Source organism: Nerophis lumbriciformis, linkage group LG37 (assembly GCF_033978685.3).
Source record: "Nerophis lumbriciformis linkage group LG37, RoL_Nlum_v2.1, whole genome shotgun sequence".
Classification (NCBI taxonomy): Eukaryota; Metazoa; Chordata; class Actinopteri; order Syngnathiformes; family Syngnathidae; genus Nerophis; species Nerophis lumbriciformis.
Window position 1 is genome coordinate 15370503 of NC_084584.2, and position 13073 is coordinate 15383575.

Sequence of the window (13073 nt, forward strand, 5' to 3'; positions counted from 1 at the left end):
TGTTGGTTTCCGGCCATGCCGCTTACGTGGAGTGATTTCTCCAGATTCTCTGAACCTTTTGATGATATTATGGACCGTAGATGTTGAAATCCCTAAATTTCTTGCAATTGCACTTTGAGAAACGTTGTTCTTAAACTGTTTGACTATTTGCTCACGCAGTTGTGGACAAATGGGTGTACTTTGCCCCATCCTTTTTTGCGAAAGACCGAGCATTTTTTGGGAAGCTGTTTTTATACCCAATCATGGCACCCACCTGTTCCCAATTAGCCTGCACACCTGTGGGGTGTTCCAAATAAGTGTTTGATGAGCATTCCTCAACTTTATCAGTATTTATTGCCACCTTTCCCAACTTCTTTGTCACGTGTTGCTGGCATCAAATTCTAAAATTAATGATTATTTGCAAAAAAAAAAAAAAGTTTATCAGTTTGAACATCAAATATGTTGTCTTTGTAGCATATTCAACTGAATATGGGTTGAAAAGGATTTGCAAATCATTGTATTCCATTTATATTTACATCTAACACAATTTCCCAACTCATATGGAAACGGGGTTTGTAACAAGCTGCAGTAACCTGCAGGCGTCCCCGATCTCACCTTTCCCGTCTCGACCTGCAGGGGGCGGCGTCGGGCTCCAAGCTGAAGCGGCCGACCTTCCACTCCAGCCGCGGCTCGCTGACGGGGGAGAACGGCGGAACGCCACACGGCACCAAGCAGACGCGCAGCGGTGAGGCGTCGAGCGTCCCATGTTGGCGCCGCTCCGGCTTTGACCTTTGACCTGTCCTTGTCTCGCCAGATCCAAAGCGGGGCGCGTCCACGGCCAGCGGTCCCACCAGCCGGGCCGGCAGCCGGGCGGGCAGCAGGGCCAGCAGTCGACGAGGCAGCGACGCCTCCGACGCTTCGGAGCTCCAAGACGCTCGCTCCGTTGGCTCGGACACGTCGGACACCCCCAGGAGGCCGGGGGGCGGAGCCAAGCCTTCCAAGATTCCGACCATCGCCAAGAAGACGCAGAGTCCAAAGACCCCCGGGGCCAAGAAATGACAGCGAGGGTCAGCACACACACTTCTCTTCCTTCCGCTGAAGGTGGGCGCTTGGATGCGGCGGCGTGGCCCGTAACGCTCGTTTGTGGCGGGAAAGGAGGGGAGGGAAGTCCGCGTCTCACACCGACTTAATCCTTCATACGGACGCTGCGGCGACATTTTTCCTCCGTCGCCGTCCTTCCCGCCAAAAGCGACCAGATGTGATGCTGCCTTATTGACTGACAAGGGGGCGGAGCCGCCTCTGAGCACGCAAACGTTTCAGAGCGGACCGCCGTCTCCACGACAACACAAACAACCGAATTCAGGAGAAATGGGGAAAAAAAACAAAAAAACTTTTGGCTTGCGGGCCAGAAAATATGCAACGACTGCCATGTGACGTCACATGTAAAGAGCTCCGTGGGAGGGGGGGCCGGAAGGCCAGCACGGAGGGGGCCGCGGTTTCCTCACTGCTGACACACGTAAACCACCAAGGTGGCACCACAGGGTGCAATTTGTCACCAGCTTGCCCCTCCCCCTTCTGGTGTGTGCAGCCCATGTGACCTCCCCCCCGCCCCCCCACCCCTTGGCGTGTGTTACACATTATCTGCGAATGTTACGTCTTTTTGTTAATTTATACTCTTTTTTTTTTTTTTTCTTGTTCAGCCTGAAATTTAAATCTAATATTTAATTGTTGTTGGCAGATGAAGATTTTAAGTGCGTGGAGTGTGTGTCACATCACGTAAACACACACACACGTTTGTCTAACCATCTTGACCAAAGGGCTCTGCCCTTCATGTGTAATAAGAAGCAACATGAAGTTTATAACAAAACATCATTCATTTACGAAGAAGACTTACTATGGGATTTGTATTTATTTATTGTCTCTCTGTGAGGGGGGGTGGGCAAGATGCTGTTACTGTGTGAACATGGAGTGAGACAAGGGGGGGGTCACTGGTGTCAAAGTGAAGCAAACACGTGAAATTATAAACAACTTTTTGTTCTTTTTTTGTATTAAAACAATGCTTGCAGTAAAGAAACGTGTTTGTTTTCTGGTCAGTGTTTTGTAGAGATAGGATTTCCTTTCAAAGAGTCGTTTAAAATATATATGTTTTCCCTTTATTTATCATGGAAACAATCACTAGAATCAGTTGTACGATAAGTATGATTTAATTTACACAAATATTACTGTATTGGTGGCGATTATTCTGAAATATTAGCCTTTTTTTGTTGCTGTCATTGTAAACATTCCATCAGGTTTTGGCACTAGTTAGAATTTTCCCCTCACTTCAAAAAAAAAAGGTGTAGCATTTTAACAATATAGAGCAGGGGTCCCAAAACTACGCATCCGGCCCGCCAGCATCCAAAATCCGGCCCGCGGGAAGTCCCAAGTTAAAATAATTTTATTTTAGTATTATTATTATTTTAAATATGTCCTTTCTAATCCATTTTCTATCGCTTGTTACTCTCGATGTCTCCTAGCCGCTCAGGCAAATCATATTGTTTAAAAATGCATTTTCCCATTGATAATGTGACATTGCGCTCGGAATATATACCGGTATATATATATATGTATATATATATATATATATATATATATATATATATAATATATATATATATATATTTTAATTTTCCTGAGGGAACTCTATATGTACTGTATATATACTATATGTATAATATATATATATATATATATATATATATATATATACATATACATATAGTCAAGGGTACTGTGGTTTATCCGTTATACATTGCTCAATACCGGGGTAGAACAGAATATACGTTAGGTCAGGAAAAAACACAGAGGCTATTTCATCCCTACAAGCCTGTTTTGCAGGTTTCCCTGCTCTTCAGGGGATTTTATTATATATGTTATTATAAAATCCCCTGAAGAGCAGGGAAACCTGCGAAACAGGCTGGTAGGGATGAAATAGCCTCTGTTATTTCCTCACCTAATGTATATATATATATATATATATATATAATGTATATATGCCCCCGGCTAAAAATTTTTTAGCCCAATGCGCCCCCCGGTCAAAAATTTTGGGGACCCCTGTTATAGAGAATAAGTACACAATAGGTAAGAATAAAAGCCTTTAATGGATATAAAAAAATGAAACAATAAAAATTAGGACCTATTAAAAATGTTAATAAATAATTATATTACCATAACTGATGTGTATGAACTACTTGAACTACTATTTTAAGTACTGAACTACAATTCAAAAATATTTGTATATGTATGTGTGATGTATATACAGGTAAAAGCCAGTAAATTAGAATATTTTGAAAAACTTGATTTATTTCAGTAATTGCATTCAAAAGGTGTAACTTGTACATTATATTTATTCATTGCACACAGACTGATGCATTCAAATGTTTATTTCATTTAATTTTGATGATTTGAAGTGGCAACAAATGAAAATCCAAAATTCCGTGTCACAAAATTAGAAGGCTTATACATATACTTATACAAGACTTATACTTAAGGCTAATACAAAAAAGGGATTTTTAGAAATGTTGGCCAACTGAAAAGTATGAAAATGAAAAATATGAGCATGTACAATACTCAATACTTGGTTGGAGCTCCTTTTGCCTCAATTACTGCGTTAATGCGGCGTGGCATGGAGTCGATGAGTTTCTGGCACTGCTCAGGTGTTATGAGAGCCCAGGTTGCTCTGATAGTGGCCTTCAACTCTTCTGCGTTTTTGGGTCTGGCATTCTGCATCTTCCTTTTCACAATACCCCACAGATTTTCTATGGGGCTAAGGTCAGGGGAGTTGGCGGGCCAATTTAGAACAGAAATACCATGGTCCGTAAACCAAGCACGGGTAGATTTTGCGCTGTGTGCAGGCGCCAAGTCCTGTTGGAACTTGAAATCTCCATCTCCATAGAGCAGGTCAGCAGCAGGAAGCATGAAGTGCTCTAAAACTTGCTGGTAGACGGCTGCGTTGACCCTGGATCTCAGGAAACAGAGTGGACCGACACCAGCAGATGACATGGCACCCCAAACCATCACTGATGGTGGAAACTTTACACTAGACTTCAGGCAACGTGGATCCTGTGCCTCTCCTGTCTTCCTCCAGACTCTGGGACCTCGATTTCCAAAGGAAATGCAAAATTTGCTTTCGTCAGAAAACATGACTTTGGACCACTCAGCAGCAGTCCAGCTCTTTTTTTCCTTAGCCCAGGTGAGACGCTTTTCGCGCTGTTTCTTGGTCAACAGTGGCTTGACACGAGGTATGCGGCAGTTGAAACCCATGTCTTTCATGCGTCTCTTGGTGGTGGATCTTGAAGCACTGACTCCAGCAGCTGTCCACTCCTTCTGAATCTCCCCCACATTTTTGAATGGGTTTTTTTTCACAATCTTGACCAGGGCGCGGTGATCCCTATCGCTTGTACACTTTTTCTGACCACAGTTTTTCCTTCCCTTTGCCTCTCCATTAATGTGTTTGGACACAGAGCTCTGAGAACAGCCAGCCTCTTCAGCAATAACCTTTTGTGTCTTTCCCTCCTTGTGCAATGTGTCGATGGTTGCCTTTTGGACAGCTGTCAAATCTGAAGTCTTCCCCATGTTTGTGTAGGCTTCAGAACTGGACTGAGAGACCATTTAAAGCCCTTTGCAGGTGTTTTGAGTTAATCAGCGGATTAGTTTGTGGCACCAGGTGTCTTCAAAATTTAACCCTTACACAATATTCTAATTTTGTGACACACGGAATTTTGGATTTTCATTTGTTGCCACTTCAAATCATCAAAATTAAATGAAATAAACATTTGAATGCATCAGTCTGTGTGCAATGAATAAATATAATGTACAAGTTACACCTTTTGAATGCAATTACTGAAATAAATCAAGTTTTTCAAAATATTCTAATTTACTGGCTTTTACCTGTATAATGCAATTTTATTTAATTCTGACTCATTTTCTAGTACAGTGGTTCTCAAACTTTTTTTTTTTTTTTTTTTACCAAATACCACCTCTAAAAACACTGACCAACATTGGAATGCGGTAGCGTAGTAGGCTCAAGTATTCGCTAAAAACTAGGCAGAGGTTTTATTTAACAAAGTATTTTTATGCACAATGCACACACATCAATGATACTCCATATATATATATTACATATTTACAGACTACTTAAGAGCCCACCTACCACAGTTTGACAATCACCGTTCCAGTTCGGACTACACAAGCTTGAGTGGGCAATTGCGTGTGACGAACGGCTCACAACTGAGACTCGGTTGTGAGCCGTTCAAAAGACTCGACTCGTTCGGTAACGTCCCATCTCGACTTGAACGCCTCAGTCAGAATGACGAGGAGGAAGCTGGATAACATCCATTCAGAATGTGCGCCACTCGTTTTGTATCTGGTATGAATTTTGAATTATGTTCAAGCATATCAAATATCGACAACACAAGGACTAGCTATTATTTTTTACATTTACGTGTACGCATGTTTACCATTCGTGTAACTTCCCGTATATCGAAGCATCTCAATACGATCCCCAATTCAAACTTGACAAGTTTACCCACGTAATGTTCCTTGCATTTGGGTCAAGTCGATACGTGTACAACTCTTAAAAATATTTTTGTGGAGTTTTGGCATAATTTTTGACGCTGTCCGGGTTTTTAATCGTTGCTTTATTCACTTAACAAGTGTTGTTCTACAAAGATGGCGCGACATCCGGGTCTTGGCCCGCTGTGTGACGTCACCGAACTCCCGGAAGTTGGGACTCAATTGGAATTCGTCACACCGGTTCTGATTAGGTATGAACTCTCAGGCAAAATGTATGTTTTCGTCCCTAAACGCTACAAAAACAACCGCACCAAGGAGCAAAACTAAGATAAGTGGAGATACTCTGGATAAAGATTTTGAAAAAAACATCAGGCAGGTAAGCAATTTCAGCCAGCTGCTATCAGTATTAGTTGCTGTGCTATGCTAGGCTGACCATATTGTGAAATCCCAAAAAGAGGACACATATATGCGTGCCAAGGCCGGGACTAAGTGAACATTTGCCAATGATACTCGAACTTGCTTTATAAATAATATTTTTATTTAAATAAAACATTTTTTCTCCTCTGTTGACAGCAGTGTTGACGCTAGGAATTTTCAAAAAGCGGTCCCAGGGACCCCATCAAGTCATAAAAACAGTACATTTTTGGGGTCCCGCTTTTTTGTATGCTGTTATATCTCACATTCTATATTGTGTTTTTGGAAAAAGGTTGTCATAAACGTTACTTAATTCATTAAAAAAATTATTAAAAAAAGAAAACAAATTTGTATACATATGTAAATGTATTCAGTTATAAACATTCATTCACTTTCTTCTTTCCTTCATGGATCTAAACTTTACTGCTCCTGGCAGTTTTTTCTATGTTTTTATTTAATAAGTTGTAGGTGTATTTATTTCAGTATAAAAGTGTAAAAAGTGTTTTGCTTGGGTGATGAAATTATGATAATGGTGTGCCAGGGCATACATACATTCTATATTTAGCGCTTAAATCTCTGGAGTCTACATCAACTTCACATCTAGTCCTCATTTCAAAATGTTTTTTTTTATGTTGTTTTTTTTTTTTGTTTTCCGCCCTTTTTTGTCAAACAAAACGATGTTTTTAATGGCAAACACAAAATATGCAAAATCTTCCACCAAAAATATTTTTCTTAGTGGAATATTTGATGTGAAGTAATGGGAACCTTGGATAGGTCAATAATTCATAATAACATTGATTTTGATTCAATATTATGTTTTGAGCAATGACAGTTTGAAAGAAAAAAAAAAACAGCTTTGTTTTATAAGTCAACATTGCAACTTTTTCTAAATTACATTTAACCTTTAAGCTTTTTTATTTAACTTTTTTTATGTTTTTGTTTATTTTAATAGTATTTATAGAATGCGCCGTGGGCCTTTAAATCATTAGCTGTGGGCCGCAAATGGCCTCCGGGGCACACTTTTGACACCCCTGCTATAGATAATAAAAAATTAAATGTGATAAATCTATGGATAAAAAGCAGAGCCTGGCGACGCATGCGCGTTTATCATAACGCTCTCTCTCTCTCTCTCTCTGTCTCTGCCCCTCCCTCACCAATGCTGCTGCGCGCACAATTTGTTTTGTTTTCAACCCCTTCTTAACCCTGAACGTACATTGAAAATACACGCAACCCTAACTCAAAATGCCGGACATTTGAGGTATTTAAGAAACTCCGCCCGGACAGCCCCGCAAAAGAGGACATGTCCGGGGAAAAGAGGACATATGGTCAGTCTATGCTATGCAAACTAACATGCTACGACTGAATCTAGTCATTTGAATATAAAATGTAATCTTTACCACAACAGAACTTCACTTTTTGTCTATGTAAACATTAGCAGAGGCTCGATAACTTATTTTAATATACCGGTGCATTTGAAATTGATTCTTTTGGGAGAACTTCCATCTATCTTCTTCCGCTTAGCCGAGGTCGGGTCGCGGGGGCAGCAGCCTAAGCAGGGAAGCCCAGACTTCCCTCTCCCCAGCCACTTCATCCAGCTCCTCCCGGAGGATCCCGAGGTGTTCCCAGGCCAGCCGGGAGACATAGTCTTCCCAACGTGTCCTGGGTCTTCCCCGTGGCCTCCTATCAGTCGGACGTGCCCTAAACACCTCCCTAGGGAGGCGTTCGGGTGGCATCCTGACCAGATGCCTGAACCACCTCATCTGGCTCCTCTCCATGTGGAGGAGCAGCGGCTTTACTTTGAGCTCCCCCCGGATGGCAGAGCTTCTCACCCTATCTCTAAGGGAGAGCATCTGGGTAATCTTCCACCCAACTCTCTCGTTTGAGTCACACATTAAGAGTGTTACTAAAACGGCCTTCTTTCATCTCCGTAATATCGCTAAAATCCGTTCCATTTTGTCCACTAGCGACGCTGAGATCATTATTCATGCGTTCGTTATGTCTCGTCTCAATTACTGTAACGTATTATTGTCGGGCCTCCCTATGTCTAGCATTAAAAGATTACAGTTGGTACAAAATGCGGCTGCTACACTTTTGACAAGAACAAGAAAGTTTGATCATATTACGCCTATACTGTATATACCTACATACATATACACCTATATACTGTATATATATATATATATATATTTACCTATACTGGCTTCATGTGCACTTAAGATTCGACTTTAAGGTTTTACTACTTACGTATAAAATACTGCACGGTCTAGCTCCATCCTATCTTGCTGATTGTATTGTACCACATGTTCTAGCAAGAACTCCGGCTTATTAGGATAGGATAGGACAGGACTTTATTGTCATTGCACAAGTACAACAAAACTATGTTTTCAGCACAAACCCGTTCAAGATTAGACAAACAAACAGTGTACAGGGTTACAGAACAGGAACGCTGATGGGTCGCCAAAGGCGCCCCGTAAAAGATGAGAAAAAGGTAAAACGCTGGGGAAGAAGATGAGTAAAAAAATACAATCTAGACTGGGCTCCTAAGGGGGCCTAGGCTGGAGTGGGAAAAAACCTCCATGCCATGCACACATAAACATGTTACATATAATCACGACAACTCGCAACAGAGGGGTGGGGAGTTGGGACCCTGGAGGTCGACTGCTGCTATGAAGTGCTGCCAGCCGTCCATCACCCCGAGGGGCATCAAGCGGTTCTTAGTTATTAGTGATTCCCAGAGCCAAAAAAAAGTATGCGGGCTATAGAGCGTTTTCTATTGGGCTCCAGTACTCTGGAATGCCCTCCCAGTAACAGTTAGAGATGCTACCTCAGTAGAAGCATTTAAGTCCTATCTTAAAACTAATTTGTATACTCTAGCCTTTAAATAGACCCCCCTTTTTAGACCAGTTGATCTGCCATTTCTTTTCTGCACTGCCCCCCTCTCCTTCGTGGAGGGGGGGGGGGGGGGAGACACAGATTCGGTGACCACAGATGAGGCGCTAGCTGTCCAAAGTCAGGACCCAGAGTGGACCACTCATCTGTGCATCAGTTGGGGACGTCTCTGCGCTGCTGACCTGTCTCCACTCAAGATGATCCCCTGCTGGCCCCACTATGGACTAGACTCTCACTATTATGTTAGATCCACTATGGACTAGACTCTCACACTATTATGCTAGATCCACTATGGACTAGACTCTCACACTATTATGTTAGATCCACTATGGACTAGACTCTCACACTATTATGTTAGATCCACTATGGACTGGACTCTCACTATTATGTTAGATCCACTATGGACTGGACTCCCACACTATTATGCTAGATCCACTATGGACTAGACTCTCACAGTATTATGTTAGATCCACTATGGACTGGACTCTCACAATATTATGCTAGATCCACTCGACGGTCCCCACATCTGTGGTCCCCTCCAAGGTTTCTCATTGTCATCCCATTGGGTTGAGTTTTTCCTTGCCCTGATGTGGGATCTGAGCCGAGGATGTCGTTGTGGCTTGTGCAGCCCTTTGAGACACTCGTGATTTAGGGCTATATAAGTAAACATTGATTGATTGATTGATTGATAGACGTCCCCAACTGATGCACAGATGAGTGGTCCACTCTGGGTCCTGACTTTGAACAGCTGGCGCATCATCTGTGGTCACCTAATAACCTCTCCACGCTGGAGAAATGTGTGACCTTCATTTTGGAAAGTACATTTCAAAACATCATAGTTCCCACTATTATTTGTCATAAATGCATGAAATAAAAAGCAAATGTATCGAAAAAAATTTTTTTTATTATTTGACTCTCATCTAATGTAAAAAATAAAAATTAGATTAAGTTTTAGTTATTAGGTTAAGTAGCGACAAAAAATAGCTGTAACTTACATATTTCCTGGAATTTTCAGATGGTTTTTTAGAGCGAATAATATTGTGCATTAGTATGTTTTTTTTCTGAATGAAAAGTTACACAAATGTTTGTTTTGTTTGTCCGAGGTGAGGAGGCGCAGGCAGCCATGATGGCACCTGCAGCCTCACATAAACATGCTAAAGGAGAACTGCACTTTTGTTTGGAATGTTGTTTATAATTTGCAATCCTTACGTAAGACAGGCACACGCGTTTTCTTCTTTTGTTATGCATTTTAAATCGTAAATAAATGTCTACTTACAATAGAGTCAATGCTACTCGCTCTGTTCAGTCTATAAAGCCCTTAAAAAACCCTTCCAAACCCCTCCATCAAGGTTTTATATACACGCTGTAAGCATATATATAATGTAGTAACCGGCACTTTCATAATAGTATTTAATATTTGCGTATTTTGCCCATTTTAAGCATTGATTTCACAAACGCATCACAACATTCCTTTTTCCTTCGACAACATCACTGATTACTACTCACTGCAGATATGAGAGACAACGAACATAATAAAACATCACATACTGTACAATGTCTGCTGTCACTTGGATGCCGACTGTTATGTTCACTATTTCCTGTTTAAAAGAAGATTGACTTGATTAAAATCGATTATAAAAAATAGTTGGCGATTAATTTAGTCATCGATTCGTTGGATCTATGCTATGCGCATGCACAGAGGCTACTTTTTTTTATTTTATTTTTTTTAAATTTATTTAAAACAATTTTTATAAACTGCAATATTTACAAAGAGCTGAGAAACAATAATCAAAATAAGTATGGTGCCAGTATCTGTTTTTTTTCCAATAAAATACTGGAAAGGATAGAAATGTAGTTTGTCTCTTTTATCCGATTATTAATCGAAGTAATAATCGACAGATTAATCGATTATCAAATTAGTTGTTAGTTGCAGCCCTAACTAACTCAATCCTCGTGCAGAGAAAAGGGGGTGGAACCAAGCGTCTTTTCGTGTCTTTCTCGCCATTTCCGGGTCTAAAATGTCTGTCAAAGTTGACCAATTTATCGGATTATGTCCTAATCCTTTTACTATACAGGTGAGAGGTATGATTTATAATTTAGAATAAACTTCAACAAGCTACAAGACCCTGCGATGAGGTGACGACTTGTCCAGGGTGTACCCAGCCTTCCGCCCGATTGTAGCTGAGATAGGCTCCAGCGCCCCCCGCGACCCCGAAGGGAATAAGCGGTAGAAAATGGACGGATGGATGGAGCTACAAGGCAATAGTTTGGCCCCCGTGTGCACAGATTTTCCTCCATGCGGCCCCTAAGCTAAAATGAGTTTGACACCCCTGATCTAATAGATAGTGGTAGCCGTAATGCTCCGCGTTCCATCAAGCGGTGCAGCTTCGTAGCTCATCAAAGTCGTACTCAAACATTTTGACAGATTTTTGAGCGCCGTGTTTAATGTTCTATTTACTCAATGAAACATCAAAATTTAAGTCTTGCTTGCTGACCGGCTAGCCTCATTTATTTAACAGGCATCAACTTGCAGTCCACATGTATATCTTATGTGTGACTGCCATCTATTGGTCACACTTATCATCACACCATGTACCGAATAAAATTGCTTCGAGGTCGGTAAGCACAACCAGAATTAAAATGTATATTAGGGTTATAATGCACACTGTTGATTTTTGAGGCTGATTGTATTATGTTAGACTGCAAAATAACAGTTAAACTACCGCTGAACAATAACCTTTTGCGGGAAGATGAAACCAAATTAAGATGGCAGCCAGTGAAATATAGAAGACTTTGGTGCATATTTATGAAGTGTTGGTGTAGTGTGCTGCTTGAGTGTTGGAGGCCGGACATTTCTGAGTAATTCTCCCATCAGGAGATAAGGACACGCCCGGCTGGCTGCGGTGGCGAGCAAAGAGGAAGCGGGGTGGTGGTTTTCAACTTGTCAATATGTCGTCCATCTTTGCACACACACACACAGGAACTTGGAGGAGGCTCGCACATGTGAACACGATCCCCACCACAAGCACGTCGTCTACTTTGAAGGCCAGTGTGCACAAACACGGCCCACCACAACTTGACTCACTCCTTCCTTGTGTGCACTTTGAACACACAACTACGTGCACTGTGTGTGCGTGCGTGCGTGTGTGTGTGTGTGTGTCAAACGATGAATGCCAAGTAAGGTTTTATATGTGCGTCACGTTTAAAGGAGCACTTTGTAAGTGCGTTCTTCTGTAGTACCGCTGTGTTCCTCGGGGGGCGCTAGTGAGTCAGAGGAAGTCTTACTGTTTAAGTACACGGTGTTTCCCACATCGACTACAATCTATTTGTGGCGGTGGTGACGTCATGACGTACTCATCAAATTTGCGTATATGACTCATTTGCAAAATCAAAGTGAACCATCTTCTGTCACTTCCTTTTGTCGGATTCTTTACGTCACAGTGCGGCTGGCCGATTAAAACAATATCAATATATATCGCGTAGAGATGTCCGATAATATCTGACTGCCGATATTATCAGCCGATAAATGCTTTAAAATGTAATATCGGAAATTATCGGTATAGGTTTCAAAATTATCGGTATCGGTTTCAAAAAGTAAAATGTATGACTTTTTAAAACGCCGCTGTGTACACGGACGTAGGGAGAAGTACAGAGCGCCAATAAACCTTAAAGGCACTTCCTTTGCGTGCCGGCCCAGTCACATAATACCTACGGCTTTTCACACACACAAGTGAATGCAACTCATACTTGGTCAACAGCCATACAGGTCACACTGAGGGTGGCCGTATAAACAACTTTAACACTGTTACAAATATGCGCCACACTGTGAACCCACACCAAACAAGAATGACAAACACATTTCGGGAGAACATCCGCACCGTAACACAACATAAACAGAACAAATACCCAGAACCCCTTGCAGCACTAACTCTTCCGGGATGCTACAATATACACCACCCACCAACCCCACCCACCTTAACCTCCTAAATATCGCATATCGGCAAAAAAGCTATAATCGGACACCTCTAATATCGCGATAGACATGTAATCGATGTAAATAGAAAATGTGTTCGATAAAATGTTGTTATATATATTTTATTTGTCGAAAGAAAGCGGAAGTTGCAAAGCAAGGTTGGTTGCATGAGCAAAGGCACTCGCTCTCTGGTAACCTGGGCAGGAAGTGATCACTGATTAGTGAGAGGGACACGCTAACAGCCAATCAGGTGACAGTAATAAGT

General features: G+C 41.6%; 2 protein-coding genes across 6 annotated transcripts in view; both read left to right on the top strand.

Annotated features, from left to right (window-relative positions):
* macf1a (microtubule actin crosslinking factor 1a) overlaps positions 1 to 2053 on the top strand; it is a 438368-nt gene extending 436315 nt beyond the window's left edge. For all 4 annotated transcript variants that reach the window (XM_061930784.1, XM_061930787.1, XM_061930786.1 and 1 more), the window contains 2 exons: positions 616 to 724; positions 794 to 2053. In XM_061930784.1, the coding sequence (XP_061786768.1) occupies positions 616 to 724; positions 794 to 1038 (354 nt within the window). In that variant the 3' untranslated portion in view covers positions 1039 to 2053. The remainder of the gene's footprint in view (positions 1 to 615; positions 725 to 793) is intronic.
* Positions 2054 to 5403: 3350 nt separating this feature from the next.
* bmp8a (bone morphogenetic protein 8a) overlaps positions 5404 to 13073 on the top strand; it is a 50961-nt gene continuing 43291 nt past the window's right edge. Inside the window, exon 1 of one of the 2 annotated variants that reach the window (XM_061931427.1) lies at positions 5404 to 5908. The gene's annotated coding sequence lies outside the window, so the exon portion shown is untranslated. The remainder of the gene's footprint in view (positions 5909 to 13073) is intronic. The other variant, XM_061931426.1, reaches the window with a different exon arrangement.